The 17,366-nt window shown below is 38.6% G+C and overlaps 2 protein-coding genes across 2 annotated transcripts; both read left to right on the top strand.

Moving 5' to 3' along the window:
• Window positions 1-6,485: 6,485 nt before the first annotated feature.
• On the top strand, window positions 6,486-12,931 carry LOC112143483. Its single transcript, XM_024267502.2, has 2 exons — window positions 6,486-11,211; window positions 11,317-12,931. The coding sequence occupies exons 1-2, from the start codon at window positions 6,645-6,647 to the stop codon at window positions 12,471-12,473; spliced, it is 5,724 nt and encodes a 1,907-aa protein (XP_024123270.2). The 5' UTR covers window positions 6,486-6,644; the 3' UTR covers window positions 12,474-12,931.
• A 1,129-nt stretch (window positions 12,932-14,060) lies between these two features.
• LOC118600087 lies at window positions 14,061-17,043 on the top strand. The gene is made up of 3 exons (XM_036216821.1): window positions 14,061-14,204; window positions 15,601-15,987; window positions 16,151-17,043. Exons 1-3 carry the CDS (start codon window positions 14,141-14,143, stop codon window positions 16,384-16,386), a joined length of 687 nt encoding a protein of 228 aa, XP_036072714.1. The 5' UTR covers window positions 14,061-14,140; the 3' UTR covers window positions 16,387-17,043.
• Window positions 17,044-17,366: the final 323 nt, after the last annotated feature.

Raw genomic sequence — 17,366 nt, forward strand, 5'->3', positions numbered from 1 at the left:
CCTGCTTAGACATCAGATCTTTAATCCTTGAGATATTTTTGAGATGATAATAGGCTGATTTAGTGACTGCCTTAATGTGTTTATCAAATGTAGGTCTGTGTCTATCACTACACCCAAGTTTCTGGCCTGGTTGGTAGTTTTTAGTTGAATAGATTGAAGCTCTGAAGTGACGTCTAACCTTTTTTCTTTAGCCCCAAAGACAATAACCTCAGTTTTGTTTTTGTTTAATTGAAGGAAGTTGTGACACATCCAGTCATTAATGTCCTCAATGCATTTACCAAGAGCCTGTACAGGGCCTCGGTCTCCTGGTGTCAGTCTAATATATATCTGTGTGTCATCTGCATCGCTATGGTAACTAATGTTGTTGTTCCATCAATGTTCACTAGAGTAGTGAATATAAACCACAATGCATTACTGCTGAACAATTTCGAAAAGAGAAAAAGGGTTTAAATGTAATTTTATTCACAAAACATCCACATTTTCACCATTAGAACTCATCAGAACACCATCACCATAAATAGAAGTCGTGAAATGTTTGTATTTATTAGATTTTTATTTTGTGAGATCCGTGACATCATTTCCAGTGTTAAGAAAAAACAAAGAAAAGTAGTGAGCTTTGTGTCTGAATTACCTTTAAAATCCAGGACACTATATAGTTTTTTAGTAGTTAGGGTTAGGGGGGAATTCGGACAACAGTCGAGTGTCTGTGTGGATGAGAGTGAATGTATGTCAGAGTGAAAGGTCTCAGATCAGACGTGTTTTCTGAAGATGTTGTTGATGAGACTCTGCAGGAAGCAGCTGATGAGGAAGAGGAGAACATTCTGATCTTCATCCTCTGTTCTCTGCAGGAAGCAACTGCTCTGATAATAATAATAATAATAATAATAATAATAATAATAATAATCTTTATTTATAAAGCGCTTTTCATGACCCGCGCCAGCTCAAGGCGCTGTACATAAGAAACATAAAGAAAGAAAACATATAAACATTTAAAAACAAGCAAATATCTATTATATCTTAAAAACGTAGCTAAAAAAACATAAGAGTAAGTGTAATTAAATAATTAAAAGAAAGAAGGTGGAACGAGGCCTCACCATAGGTCACGGTCCTAACCCGTGGAACAACTAACAGGCCGGTGCCGGAGGACCTCAGGGTCCGCGACGGCTCGTACCTTAAAAGAAGGTCCCAAGATAAGAAGGCCCAGCACAGTTAAGACTTTAATAAATTATTAAAAGAATCTTAAAATTGATCCTGAAATGCACAGCGAGCCAATGCAGCGATTTTAAAACTGGTGTAATGTGCTCCTGCCTTCTGGTCCTCGTCAGAACTCGTGCCGCCGAGTTCTGTAATAACTGTAAGTTTGTAAGAGATTTTTGAGGTAAACCAGAGAGCAGGGCATTACAGTAATCTAAACGACTAAAATAAAAGCATCAGCACCTCTGCGCTGGCAAGAGAGGAATGGGCGGACTCTGGTAATGTTTCTGAGGTGATAAAATCCAGTTTTGATGACATTTTTGATGTGAGGGCTAAAATTTAGTTCAGAATCTAAAAAGACGCCCAAGTTTCTCACACATTGAGAGGATTTAAAACTCTGAAGACTTGGTAAAATCATCTCTCTCTTGTCTTCAGGACCAATTAGTAAAACTTCGGTCTTGTCCTGGTTGAGCTGCAAGATGATGAGGAAGAGGAGAGCATTCTGATCTTCATCATCATCTCATCATCATCTCTGTCACTGCAGGAGATAAAGGAGGACTAGGAGATGAAGATGAAAGAGGAAACAAAAATGGAGGGGGAAAAGAGGAAGGAGACAAAGATGGAGACAGTCATGGTCGTCTTGGTTGGATCGCTCTGTCATTTCTGCTTCTTCTGCTTCTTCTTCCTCCTGTTGTTTGGATCTTCAAGAAGAAAAAATGTTCAAACCAAAGTTCCAACAACGGGTTAAATCCTCAATGTGATTTTCTGAACACATAGAGAAACACAATAGATTCTGCAATCTCCAGATCTCTTCTGATCCTGATCTGGATCTTCTCAAACTCTGAAACATTTCAGACTCAAAGTCCAAAGAGTCCAAACTCAGAAGTTTCTTCCTTGTGGAGCTAAATCGGGGCCAATATTATTAGAAACCTAAATAAATCAAATTGAAAAAAATATTGGTGTTTGGTAAAAAAAAAAAAAAAAAAAAAAGTAAAATGTCCAAAACGTTTTGCTTTTCTAAAACAAACTTAGTTATTTTCAGCTTCAAATGTTCTGTTTTTTAGGTTTCAAAACTCAAAATTTCAAATTCAAAGCTTTTTTTTTCAGTTTCAAAACTTTTGGCCTTGTTCTGGCGCTTAGGAGGGCGGGGCTAACACGAAGGACCAATCAAAATCGATGAGGGTGTAACTTTAGTCCTGGTACATTTACTGAGTCTGAGAACTGTAATAATTACAGTCAGAAAATGGCTGTTTAGTCTGTGCTATCACAGTCTGAAGTTGCTCTTTACGGTTGTAAAAAGCAGAGTTTTATCACGCACAAACCGAGCATCCAAAACGCTGTTCTAGCTCAATTTTCTTTGATTGATTTTTTGGGTTTCAAATAATATTGGCCCCAATTTAGCTCCATACTTCCTGAGAAGCTCCAGAAACATCTGGATGAACTCTGACAGAAGATGGAAAGATGAAGAGGAGGTTGTGGGTTCAAATCCTCTGTCGACTCTGAATGAGATCCAGATCTCTGATAGACTCTCAGCTCTAAGGAGTTGGAGGATAAACGACTGAATACTACCAGGAAGAAGCTGTGTCTGCAGCTCACCCCTCCCCCAGAGGAGGAGTCATGATCTTTGTAAATATATTTAAAGAATCATTTGAAGGAGTTTTATGCAGTGATATATACGTATTATTATGCTAATAGATTTTATTACATGTAAAAAACATTATTTATTTGTTTACTTTGATGAGTCTGACAAACAAGATATTATTGTTTCAGATTTGACTGAAACTCATCAATAAATCTGCAGGTCAGTGAATTGTGGATGAAGATTCATGAAACATTTCAGCACTTTGATAAACTGTACAAATACTAGATTAATACTGGATCAATGCTGTATTAATACCATTTCTATTTATGTTTCTCTTTTTTGTTTGTTGTTGTTTGTTTTAAATTGTAAAATGTTTTGAGCTACAATGTATCTAAAGCACTTTAAATACATAAAGATTGATGATATTCAATTAAAGTCATTTGTATTTATATAGCCCAATACCACAACACAAATGTTCCAATATTCTTCATTCAAGTAATTTATATCCGTTTGTTGAATAATAACCAAACAAGGTCAGATTATACTCAGACTTACTTTCTGCTCTGTAACATGTTAATATGAAACAGGAAAAAGTTTTTAAATTAATGTTCAAGCTGATCACCACTGCATTTACGGGGGCTGAAAATGAAGAATGATGCTGCCCAGTTGCAGACAATTTATATTACTATAATTAGCCAACTAAAAAAAGTAAAAACATTTAGTTTTACATACAATAAAATTATCATCACAGAATTACCTTAACTGTTCTGATCATTTTTTTGTTATCAGACACATGATTGTTTCATACCTGACGTGTTTTGATGGAGACCTGTCAAAGTCTGACAGGTGACTCCGCCCTCCAATGTCCGGCCCACTGCTGGAGGATGTTGCTCCAAGTATGTGAGAACAGGAAGGCCCCCTCATCTCTGTTCATGCCAGTCTGGGCTCGCTTTCTGATCTCCACTGCCTCCATGATCCATCTTTAAAGTCTGTTTTCTTCAGTGTGTTTTGTTCTGATGTTTACAATCCTATTGCTGTAGGTATGAAATATTACACATGGAATACTTTTGGTTTTTAAACAAATATAATTATAATACTATTTCAACTATTTTCTTTGTGCAATATCCATTTAAAAGCATTTTTTAGAGTTAATGCCAGAACATGTTTAAAAAAGCTATTTGACCTGCTGTTTGTGAATTAAGTAACATTTGAGACATATTGAATATATATATATATATATATATATATATATATTTTAGAGCTGTCGGGCAATTAAAATTTTTAATCGCGATTAATCGCATTGTCCAGAGTTAACTCACGATTAATTGCAAATTAATATGTGGCCTCTTTTTAAGGAAAAAATGTGTGCTTCTTGGAATTTAGCAGTTCTGCATTAATTATGAAAACAAGAATGGTAAAATTAATAGTTTTCATCAGAAATACTCTATTTTGTAACATTGTATTGAGATAAACTTTCTTAACAATAAGAGGCTGTAACATAAAATGCCTAACAAAAGCCCAAGTGCAAGTGAAGGGCATTTTAAATTCAAAACTTCAATCAACGTTCAGTAAAATAAAATAAAAACATCAAAAATAACATTTCCATAACACTTTCATGTTCATTTTTTGTCAGGACCAAATCTTTTCCTCCTCTGCTGAACTACAGTAATCAATGAAATAGAGATTTATCATTTCCAATGAACTTTTGTTTTTTAAAACATTAAAGACTGAGAAAAGCGGGATACACTGTGGATAGTTTGAGTCTGTTACTGCCGCCGCGTTCTCTGGCTGCAGCTCGATGCAGCGACGTGTCCAGCGGAGCTCACGCCATGAATATGCTGGCAGACAGAGAACTATGCTGGGGCTGGATCACGCTTAAACCTCCAGAACATTTAAAACGTCCCCCGGTGAGCTTGCTGTTCAGAACGTCGGGGGTCCGCAGCTCTCGGGACGCGGCGCCGGACGCGAGCCGGTACCACCAGACGTGGTACTGGACGCGAACCGGAGCCGGGTTAGGGTGCAGGAGCTCTCCAGGTCCTAGCGCCGGCCGGTTTTAGCTCGCAGCTCGGAGGTTGGAGACCCGCCCGTGATCTAATGAGAGCAGCCGGTGAGTTAGAGGGCGGGACGCCCGCGCGCGCGGTGTGGAAAGGCACGTATGAGAAAGTCCGCGATTAATGCGTCAAAAAAATTGTCGGCGTCACGCACATGTCAAGTTAACGCGTAATTAACGCGACAAATCCGACAGCCCTAATATATATATATATATATATGTGTATATAGACAGTGTCAAGATGCCTCGGACTCCTCCTGCTGGATTGGTGCAGCCTCTACCTGTTCCATCCAGACCTTGGTCCTATGTTGCGATGGACTTAATTACTGGGCTCCCTCAATCTAGAGGTAAAACCGTCATACTCACCGTGATTGACAGATTCTCCAAAGTGGTGCATGCCATTCCTCAATTATCAATAAGCACTCAATATTATTAGTTGATGATCCACACTTGATCTGATCAGAACCAGATTTCATAACTAAAATGCAGTAACGGAAGTGGTGGAATTATGTATATTTGCTTCTTTCCATTCTTTTTGATGGCAATCAATCAAACACTACCTGATTTTAGTTAATAATCACAATATTTAATGAATCAACTGTGACTTAAGTGTGTCTTATTTTATTTTTTTTTAATTAATGTATTTCATTATTTCTGTATTAAGTTTGATTAACCTGTGGGATTTTTTGTTTTGCGTTGTTCACAATGTATGCTCGAAATGAACCAAATCAATCAACCAATAATTTTTCATTGTACTACAGTCCTTAAAATGATTGTTTACCATTTTATTATTTTATTTAGCTCTTCATTTATTACATCAATAAGTTATTAATTGACTGTAGAATCTAATCTATTTGTATCATCAGCAAATAAAATGAGTTTTAACATTTTAAACATTGAACGTTTCATTTCTGTAAATGTTGAACAGCAGTGGGACCAGTATGGATCCTTGAGGGACACCAGAACTAATCTGATTAGTATCTAAAGGTTTTACTCCATGTAAGCGCCATTTATGCAATATATTTTTTGTTATTGCCAGTAATGTTAATTTTTTCAGTTTAAAGAACAATTTATGCTTTTATTTTGAAGTGAATGACTTTCGTTTAGAAACAGGAAATATTTTCTTTTGGTGAGGCATTTCCGCTTATAAATCTGTAATAAAAGAATGGTCGGCGGAGCCATACGGTTGTTTTACCGTTCATTAAAGATGGCATCATTTTAACGCGTAAAACAGTCTCACGTCGTCATTGAGTTTATTTGAGTTCAAGGTTTACAAATGGGAAAGAAGTTCAACGAAGAAATGAAGAATGAAGAAAACTCTACATTAAGTAAAACAACCTTCTGCTCCGAAGCAATGACGCCTGCTTCCTCGCGACCGTAAGATGACACGAAGCTGAGAACCTCACGGAGGTAAAAACGTGTTTGAAGTTACCAAGGCATGAGGCATTCAATGGCTGCGTGGATTTCGAAGGCTTCTACCAGCGCGACTAGCTAGCTAAGTGATTTGACTCTGCCAGTCTGGAAAATACGACAGCTGAAGTATTTGGTCTGCATAAGATGACACTTTTTTGAAAGCTCCAAGAGTTTTGTGTTATATACAATTTTTCTAAAGCTGCTAAAGAAAGATTGAATAGAGTTATTGTCATGGATGGCGGGAGTCACGTCTCACGCGCAAGGAGCTGCAGTAGCCGGAGTGGCCACAAGAGGGAGCAGCGATACACGGAAAAAGGACTGGAAGATCAAATTACTAGATGCATTGGTGCAAGAAGAGCAAAACTGACACAACTTACATCAAAAACAAATAAGATTGCAGAGTTAATGGAAAGTGATGAGAACTTGAAACTTGTTGATGAACATTTAAATGAGTGCTCAAAGCTATTGAACGAATTCATTCATGCAAATGAACAAGTTCTCAAGTTTTTGCCTGATGATGAAAAGGACTCAGACCAAGAGTTGTGGTTTCAGCCAAAAAAGAATCGAATTTGTGAGCTAATGGATAAAGCTGAAAAATGGAAAAACCTCACTCAACAAAATTATCAAGAAGATGTGAGTCCAGATGATAGTGTCTCGGTTACAGATTCAAAGGTAAAAGGCAAATCTGCTTCCTGTGTCAGTGGATCAGTCATCAGTGGATGTTCGTCAAGATCTTCTAGAGTGTCATCAGTATCATCTGCACGTCACAAGGCTCAAGCAGAACGGGCGGCTTTGCTTGCACGTGCAGCATCACTGAAACAGAGACAGGCATTGGACATCGAAGAGTGCAAATTAAAGACAAAAAGAGAGCAACTTGAGATTGAGACAGCCATTGCTGAATCTACAGCCAAAATAAAGGTGCTTGAAGAGTGTGAACATGAAAACAGGAGGGATCCTGCAATCACTGCTAAAGTAAGTCTGATGGATAACCAATTGCCACATATTCAAATTGTTGCTGAAAGCCACCAGAACTCAGCACAGTTAAATTCAAATGTTTTTCGAAGCAATGATTCCAACACCATAGAGCAGTTAAATGTTCAGAGTTCACCAGTGAGTTTGTGTGAAGTCATGCTAAAACAAAATGACATCACAGAGATGCTAGTTAAGCAACAGAAACAGTCACAGTTGCCTCAGAGAGACGTCCCTGTGTTCAGTGGGGACCCACTTGAGTTTCAACCCTTTATAAGAGCATTTGATCACACTATTCATGATAAGACTGACAGTGATACTGACCGACTGTATTACCTTGAGCTGTTTACCAGAGGTGAGCCAAGAGATTTGGTCAGAAGCTGTCAGCACATGAATTCACAACATGGCTACCCAGAAGCAAGGAAGTTACTTAACCATCATTATGGAAATGAGCTAAAGATTGCCACTGCATATATGAACAGAGCATTTAACTGGCCACAAATTAAACCAGATGACTCTAAGGCTCTTCAGAGTTACTCTTTGTTTTTAACTGGGTGCAACAATGCAATGCAAGATATTTGTCATCTTCAAGAGCTGGACCATCCTACAAATCTCAGAATCATTGTTTCAAAGTTGCCGTACAAGATGAGAGAAATGTGGAGAGTATCAGCATTTGATATACAAGAGGCAACTGGAAGAAGAGCAAAGTTTTCAGACCTTGCCAAGTTTGTAAACAGACAAGCAAAAATTGCTACTGATCCAGTTTTTGGAGACATTAAAGGCTCAGAAGATAAAGCTAAACCTTATGTTAATGAAAAAATTAATCGGACATCCAGGCTAAAAGGAAGCTCATTTGCTACAAGTGTTGTACCAGCTGTGAAAGAAAAGTGTACTCAAGTTGATAAAAGTCCAAGTCCTCCCAGTCGTAATCCATTTCAGCAGCCATGCCTTTACTGTGAGAAGCAGCATGCTTTGTCAGACTGCTACAAGATCCGAAATAAGCCCCACAGTGAAAGGTTGGAGTTCCTCAAGGAAAATGGGTTGTGTTTTGGATGCTTGACGCCAGGACATTTAAGTAAATATTGTAAGAAGAGGGCTTCATGTGATCAATGTCCCAAAAAACATCCCACTATGCTCCATTTCTCAAAGGATGATGATGACGAAGCAGAAAAGAACAGCCAAAAAACACCTGCGGCCACACCAAGCAGTGAACTGACAACCATCTCAAGTGGAACATGTGGTGCTACTGGGGCTGGTAAAGATAACAGGGTTTTGTCAATTGTGCCTGTGTATGTCAAGTTAAAGAAAGGCAGCAAGGCAATATCGACATATGCATTCCTGGACAATGGAAGCCAAGCCACCTTCTGCTCGGAGAAGTTGATGAGACAGCTTGGCATAGAAGGTAGGAAAACTCACATACTGCTTCGCACTATGGGTCAAGAAAAGTTAACACCAAGTTACCATCTCTCAGGTTTGCAAGTGTGCGGTCTCAAAGAAAGCCTTTTCATTGACTTGCCTGACATTTACACTCATTCAGACATTCCAGTGTCTAAAGAAAGCATCCCATTGCAACAGGATTTGGAAAGATGGCCACATCTTCATGGAGTTCAGTTGCCTAAAATACAGGCAGATGTTGGTCTCTTGATTGGATGTGATGTATATAAAGCTATGGAACCATGGGATATCATTCACAGTGTAGACAATGGTCCATATGCAGTTCGAACAGTTCTGGGTTGGGTCATTAACGGTCCTCTCAGAGATGGAAATGTCAACATTTCATCTGAAAATGATCATCCTGTTTCAGTCAACCGCATCTCTATTGCAACAGTTGAAGATCTGTTGATGCAACAGTTCAATCATGATTTCCCTGAGAAAGCCAGTGAGGAAAAGCAGGAAATGTCATGGGAAGACATTAAATTTATGAATTCTGTAAATGAGACATGCACAAAAGTTGATGGGCATTACAGCATTGGTCTTCCCCTAAGAAACAAAAACCTCAAGATGCCAAACAATCGCTGTGTTGTTGTACAAAGAGCAGAAAACTTGAGAAGAAAGTTAATCAGAAACGAGGATTTCTACAAGGAGTACAAGAAGTTCATTTCTGATCTGTTGGCTAAAGGTTATGCTGTGGAGGTACAAGAGAAAGACAGTGTGACCACCAGCAACAGGAACAACAACAGAGTTTGGTACATACCTCATCATGGGGTGTACCATCCTCAAAAGAAAAAACTCAGAGTAGTTTTTGACTGTGCATCGTCATACCAAGGTGTATCACTGAACGCAGAACTAATGCAAGGCCCCGACCTGACGAACAGCCTCTTGGGAGTGTTGACAAGATTTCGACATGACAACATTGCTTTAATGTCTGATGTAGAGGCTATGTATCACCAGGTGCGAGTGCCACCAGAAGACAGTGACCTTCTGCGATTTTTGTGGTGGCCAGAGGGAAACATAAACCAGCCTTTACAAGATTACAAGATGGTTGTGCATCTGTTTGGTGCGACCTCCTCACCCAGCTGTGCAAACTTTGCTTTGAAGAAGACAGCTGAGGATGCAAAAAGTTTGATGGCACCTGCTGCAGTGAATGCAATCATGAACAATTTTTATGTGGATGATTGCCTCATCTCTGTGTCAGATGGAATTGAGGCATGTAACATGGTTAACGATCTTACAGAACTGTGTGAGAGTGGTGGGTTCCACCTTACCAAATGGATGACTAACGACAGAGCAGTTCTTGCTTCGATTCCTGAAAAGGAACGTGCTAAAGAAGTTAAAGATCTGGACTTGAGCAATGATCCGTTGCCTGATGAAAAGGTCCTTGGAGTAAACTGGTGTGCAGAACTTGATCAATTTAAGGTCAGTTTAAATCCAAAGAGTATGCCACACACAAGACGGGGTATTTTGTCATTTGTAAGTGCAATGTATGACCCTTTAGGATTTTTGTCACCAGTTATTCTTCCAGCAAAAATGATTCTTCAAGAACTGTGCTGTCAAAAGATCTCATGGGATGAAAACATTCCACCAGAACTGGAACAGAGGTTTTTAGTGTGGCTTTCAGATCTGGCAAGGCTTGATGGGTTTGCAGTGAACAGGTGCCTGAAACCTGTTAAATTTGGAAAAATCAGCTCTGCACAACTTCATCATTTTGCTGATGCGAGCGAGAGAGGGTATGGAGTTGTGACCTACCTTCGCATGAAAAATGACAACCTTGAAACCCATTGTTCTTTCATCATTGGCAAGTCCAGAGTATCACCTCTAAAACAAATGACAATTCCACGTCTGGAACTGACTGCTGCCACAGTGGCTGTGAAGATGGACAAACTCATGAACAGAGAGTTACAAATCCCGCTTGAGCAATCAGTGTTTTGGACAGACAGCACCACTGTGTTAAAGTATATTGCCAGTGAGAACATCAGATTCAAAACATTTGTTGCAAACAGAGTATCATTCATCAGAGAAAACACCGAACCAAATCAGTGGATGTATGTGAACTCTGAGTTGAACCCCGCAGACCACGCATCAAGGGGATTAAGAGCAGATTCTTTCATAAAGTGTCAAGAATGGATTAATGGGCCTGACTATCTTACAAGAGACAAGAAATATTGGCCAGTGTCACCAGACAGGAAGGATGTGACAGACAATGATGTTGAGATCAAAAGACAAGTCAATGTGAATGCCACAAATGTTAGCGAAGATCTGCTAAACAAGCTCATCTGTCATTATTCAGAGTGGCACAAACTGAAGAGAGCAGTGTCATGGTTTCTGATATTGAAGCAGTTGCTTCTCAAGATTAGCAGACATCGCAAGGATCTCTTGTCACAAGTGAGCGACAAAAACAACAAAGAAATGTCAGTTGAGGCTGTTGACAAGCAAATGCAGAAGTTCAAGTCAGCTATTGAAGGATCTTTGCTCACTGCTGATGATGTTGCAGAAGGAGAACTTGAGATTATCAAATATTGTCAACGTCAACACTTCAGTCAAGAACTCCTGGCTCTTCAGAAAGGTGAAAAACTGAAAGGAAGTAGTCATATAATCAAGCTTGATCCTGTTGTCTATGATGGAATCCTGAGAGTAGGAGGAAGATTGCATTTGTCTTCTCTTTCGGCAGATGCTAAGCATCCTGTGATTCTTCCCAAAGACCATCATGTGTCTACGTTGATCCTCAGGGGGATACATCAGGAAACGGGACACAGCGGGAGGAATTACACACTTTCACGGCTGAGAGAGAAGTTTTGGATTCCGCAAGCAGATTCTGCCATCAGAAAAATACTCTCAAAGTGTGTCACATGCAAAAGAGTATTGTCAAAACCTGGACAGCAAAGAATGGCCAATTTGCCTCAAGATCGTTTGGTGCCAGACAAGCCTCCCTTCTCCAATGTTGGAATAGACTATTTTGGACCTTTTGATGCGAAGTGTGGAAGAAGCACTGTAAAAAGATATGGGGTGTTGTTCACATGTCTCACTGTTAGAGCAATACACATTGAAGTAGCACACTCACTTGACACGGACTCTTGCATAAATGCCATCAGGAGATTCATTGCGAGGAGAGGGCAAGTTTCTATCCTGAGGTCAGATAACGGTACAAACCTTGTGGGAGCTGAAAAGGAAATGCGAGAAGCTATAAAAAATTGGAACCACGCAAAAATCTCAGAGACGCTTGTGCAAAAGAACATCACATGGATATTCAACCCGCCAGCAGGCTCACATTTTGGAGGCATTTGGGAAAGACAGATTCGTTCTGTGAGGAGAATCCTTAACCAAACCCTAAAGCAACAGACTCTTGATGATGAGCTCCTTCAGACTTTCTTTTGTGAAGTTGAGGCGATTGTTAATGGCAGGCCCATAACACGAGTGTCAAATGACATAAATGATTTGGAGGCACTCACACCAAATCATTTGCTACTGCTAAAAGGACAGCCACATTTGCCACCAGGCATATTTTGCAAAGACGACTTGTATGCCAGAAGAAGATGGAAGCAGATACAGTATTTGTCTGACATCTTTTGGAAGCGTTGGACAAAGGAGTATCTTCCACTTTTGCAAGAGAGACAGAAGTGGTTTGTGACCAGGAGAAATCTGAAGTGTGGAGATGTTGTGCTTATTGTTGATGATAGTGCTCCAAGAAACTCCTGGTTGATGGGAAAAGTGGAAAAGACCGTCTCTGACTCAAATGGACTTGTCAGGCGTGTTTTTGTTAGAACTAAAAGTAGTGTGTTAGAAAGACCAGTGACTAAGCTATGTTTACTGTTGGAAATGGATGAGTAAACATTATTGTTCAGATTGTAACCAAGATGCTTCAGTCTGTTCTGTGCTATTTTATGTTTATAATGCAATCTGTATGTCGGTGATATTACCAGTTTAACTATGTTTTGAAGAATTATTATTCTGAAGTGAGTTAATTTGACCATTGCAGTCTTGAATTTGATGTTAAATGTCGTTTAATGTTCTAATGTAATTGTTATGTTGTGCATTAACAATTAGGGGCTGGAATGTAAGCGCCATTTATGCAATATATTTTTTGTTATTGCCAGTAATGTTAATTTTTTCAGTTTAAAGAACAATTTATGCTTTTATTTTGAAGTGAATGACTTTCGTTTAGAAACAGGAAATATTTTCTTTTGGTGAGGCATTTCCGCTTATAAATCTGTAATAAAAGAATGGTCGGCGGAGCCATACGGTTGTTTTACCGTTCATTAAAGATGGCATCATTTTAACGCGTAAAACAGTCTCACGTCGTCATTGAGTTTATTTGAGTTCAAGGTTTACAAATGGGAAAGAAGTTCAACGAAGAAATGAAGAATGAAGAAAACTCTACACTCCAGTTAAATAGTTTAGCTCCTCCTCTGATCTCGTTCATTTCCAGTTAGTCCAATAGGAAGTCATGATTCAGAATCAAATGTTTTTAAGTCAATACAAATTCCAGTTTCATTATTCTCTGAACATCTCAGTGATTTCCTTCACATCAATGACAGACATTGATCTGTTTGTTTCTTCCTGGGCGGGGCCAACCAATCGGCCAATTGGAGCCCAAACGAGAAGAATGTGAAGAATGTGATTGATGAAAAAATTGAAAAAATCATTCCAGATGTATAGAATGAAACCAGAATCCTCTGTAAGATGAAGAATCAGTCTGTACAGAAGAATGATGGAAATGATCAACAGCCAATCAGGACACAGAACTCTATGCTAGACTGTCAGACTTTCTTCAGAGCTCAGATCGATGATGTTCCGTTCTGTTATTGCTGCAGTTTGTTGAGTGAAATTCTGGTGATAAAAACTGTTTTTTTTAAATTCATTTGACCAGTGACATTCAGTGTGTTTGAGATGATCCAGCACCTCACCTGGATCGTAGGTGAGACCAGACGTCTACAGGCGGGAAAGTCGTCTGAGATGATGAACAGGAAGACTGAACCAGAACAGGAAGTTGGAGTTTTCCATAACATTTGGTTGTAGTTAAATATTCCTCTCTTCCCCCTAATATGATCTGAGCTGTTATGTATGTATTTAATATTAATTATTTAATGTTTTTTATTTTTATCAATATCTATTTTAATTGACTGTCTCCCATTGATATTGATGTTTATTGTTTATTCTTTGCTTGTATGTATATAATCATAACATCAGTTCATGACAACAGATAATAAACAGCTGATGTGTTCAGTTAATGTGAATAGTTACAGAAAAATACATAAAATCAAAATTAAAGTGAACTTTTAAAAGCAACAAAAACATCAAACTACAAGAACTGTCAGGACACCATTTCCCATGATGCAATGTTTTGTAGTCTAACACTAACAGACATGCAGCATACATCCGTCACCTGAGTGATCTGACACACCCCTATGACTGTCATAACACACCTACCTACACAGCTCACAGGTAAGTTAGGTGGGCGGAGTTCTACAGAAAATATCAACGCAGCAGCAGGAGTGATGGCGCTCCTCGGTTCGGTTCTTGTCCTCGTTCTGGTCGGTTCGTCTGTTTCCAGAACATCAGGTGAGAAAACAGAACAGGTCAATGAGAGAACAGGTCGAACAGCGGGAACATCTTCTCTTTGAGAAAAAAAACCATTTGTTTCTGAGTCTAAAAGTGAAAGTGAAAGAAAACTTTACTGAACGTAGCAGAACTTTGAACTGATCGTTATGAGACGATATCATAAATCAGAGTCTGTAAATGATTACAAGGTCAAACAGCAAATGAAGAATAAAAACAAGAACAACGAAATTAAAGTAAATCAATCTGAACAAAGAGAATAAAACAACAGAATCATTTTAATACAGAAACAGAAGAGAAGTTTTCATTCTATTGTTTCTATTTCTGGTTCCTAAATCATCTTCAGTGATTCCAGAACTTATTGGTAAATTTTATTTATTTGATGTGAAAGAGTGGATGCTGTTTCGCTGTGGCGACTCCGAATGGGATAAGTTGAAAGCTGAACGTTTATTTATTTATTTAAGATTTATTAATCTTTGCGTTTGTTCAATTTCTCCTCATTTATTTTGTAATATCTATAAATATGATGGTGTTTAATGAACATGTTGGCAAATCAAGTGAAAGATGTCTGATCTATTTCTAAATGTCAAATACAGACAGCGATAATTTTAAGGCTAAAAAGAAACTATCGTGTCGTTCACGTTACTTTAACCTTCTATACGTTACAGATGACTTTATTTAAATGCTGTCAAACTTTCAGCTCGTTGACAATTCTTCATACTTTGTTATTTCAACAGTTTTATATATTAACACATTTGTAATTCAGATACAGGCTGCTGATATTTTTGGATATGATTAATAGTTTTTAGAATATAAAGCAAAATATAAGATTTTAATATAAGAAATTAATAAGAGAACATTCATAAAGTTTGAGGTGTTTCAAAGTTTTAAGTTTCAGTCTTCCAACACAAAAAAACTTTAAAATGTTTCATAAAGATTGGGTTGTTTCAGTTTTTCACATTTCAGAAATATCTTGTGTTTTTCAAGGGGCCATACTGTGCTTTTCTAAAGATTTTAAGAGTTAATTATATCCACATATATAATAATATATCAGTGTTGGTCCGTGCATTTCAGTCTTCTTCAACCAAAATCATCATCATTAATATGAACTATGTTATGTTTCTAATGCCATCCTGTTATATATGAATATAATTGGATGGATTATGTAATCATAAATGGATCATTTAAATAGACTGAAATTTCCTCTTGATATACTGAAGAAGATATACATGATATGTGCATATATATGTATGTATTGGTTTTAAATCCACTAGAAAGTCCTGCACTGTGTAGTTTCTTGGTAGTTAGGAAGTAGAGAACTTCCCAGAATGCACTGCTGTATGATTGCAGTTAATACAAGTTTTCTCTATAACCCCTGATCTCTGATCTTCTGATGCAGGTCTGATGATCAATGCTGGATCTGGAGAGAACGTCACTCTGAGATGTGAAGATAAAAATATCAATGGGATGTTCCACTTAAAATGGATCAGACCAAACCTGCAAAGGGATGAAATTGTGTTTTTATACTGGAATGATGAAGTTCCTCCTTTTCAGCATGAATCTTTCCAGAACCGAGTGTTTCTGAAGAACAGACAGATGAAGGATGGAGATCTGTCTGTGGTTCTGAAGAATGTCACCATTAATGACTCAGGGATATACGATTGTAAAGTCAAACAAGTAAAATATCCACAAAAAGGATGGAAGCTGATCTCCACTGTCACTCTGTGGATGTCATCTCCTCCTCCTCCTCCTTCTTCTCCTCCTTCTTCTTCTCCTCCTCCTCCAGGTGAGCATTGAGTGTGTGTGGATGAGAGTGAATGTATGTCAGAGTGAAAGGTCTCAGATCAGACGTGTTTTCTGAAGATGTTGTTGATGAGACTCTGCAGGAAGCAGCTGCTGAGGAAGAGGAGAACATTCTGATCATCATCATCTGATCTCTGTCTCTGCAGGAGATGACGATGGAGTCAAAGAAGGAGACAGTCGTGGTCGTCTTGGTCTGTTCACTGTGTCAGTTCTTCTTCTTGCTGTTCTTCTTCTTCTTCTTCTTCTTGTTCATCTCCAGATCTTCAAAGAGGAAAAAACTTCAAACCAAAGTTCCAACAAGCATCAGAATCCTGACCGTGATCTTCTGATCTCAGACTCTAAAGCAAAGATAAAACCATCAAACCCAGAACCTAAAGATTGAAGTTCTTCAGATCTCTTCTGATCCTGATCTGGATCTTCTCAAACTCTAAAACATTTCAGACTCAAAGTCCAAACAAGAAGTTCTTCAGAACCAGAGGTTTCTCATGACAAACTCCAGAAACATCTGGAAGAAGTCTGACAGATGTTCAGAGAAGATGAAGAGAGGATGAAGAGAGGAAGACGAGGATGAAGGACTTCCTGCGGTCTCTGATCCAGAAGAGGTTCTGTTGGTTCTGGTTCTGATCCAGAAGCAGCTGTCCAGTTTCCTCAGGATCAGAAAACCTCCTTCCTGTTTCTGGATGTTCTCTGAGTCCAACCAGCTCACTGGTCCTGTGGTGGAGCGTCTGACCTCAGACTGACAAGTTGAATCAGAGACTCATCAATGACTCTCAGCATGAAGGTGATGATCGGGTCTGAACCGCTGAACGGATCCAGAGTGCAGCTGGTTCCACCATCAAGAACTGGATCTCAGATTCAGTCAGACTGGACTAACTCATCCAGAGTCTGGTTCTGATGGAGGTTAGAGCTCTGCAGTCTGGAAGAAGTGGTGAGGGTCAGAACCGCTGAGCATCATGGGTAATCGCTCTATCAAACAGCATCAGACAGTGACACCATCCATGAACTGTACTGTGTGTGTTTATGTTTGTTTAGTGTTTATTTAGTATTTATTGTGTTGTGGTTTAAACATGCTGATACTACGACTTTGTTTATTTACAGGATTATTAAAGGAAATCTGAATCTCTTCTTCTATGAAGGTCTTACAGTTTAAGTAAACGTAATTTACTTTTTTTAATTAATTTATTTTTTCTTCTTCTTAACTTGTCCTGTCCAACAGCTGAGCCAACAGATGTGGGCTGAGAGCTTCTTGTTTGGGCAGATTTTACTGTCACAACAGGGATTTATTGAGTATAAACCCCTGTTGTATTTAATGCTAAACTTTTTTGATTATTAATGAGTAACATTATAATTATTATGTTTTTC

The sequence above is a fragment of the Oryzias melastigma genome, linkage group LG18, assembly GCF_002922805.2.
Source record: "Oryzias melastigma strain HK-1 linkage group LG18, ASM292280v2, whole genome shotgun sequence".
Classification (NCBI taxonomy): Eukaryota; Metazoa; Chordata; class Actinopteri; order Beloniformes; family Adrianichthyidae; genus Oryzias; species Oryzias melastigma.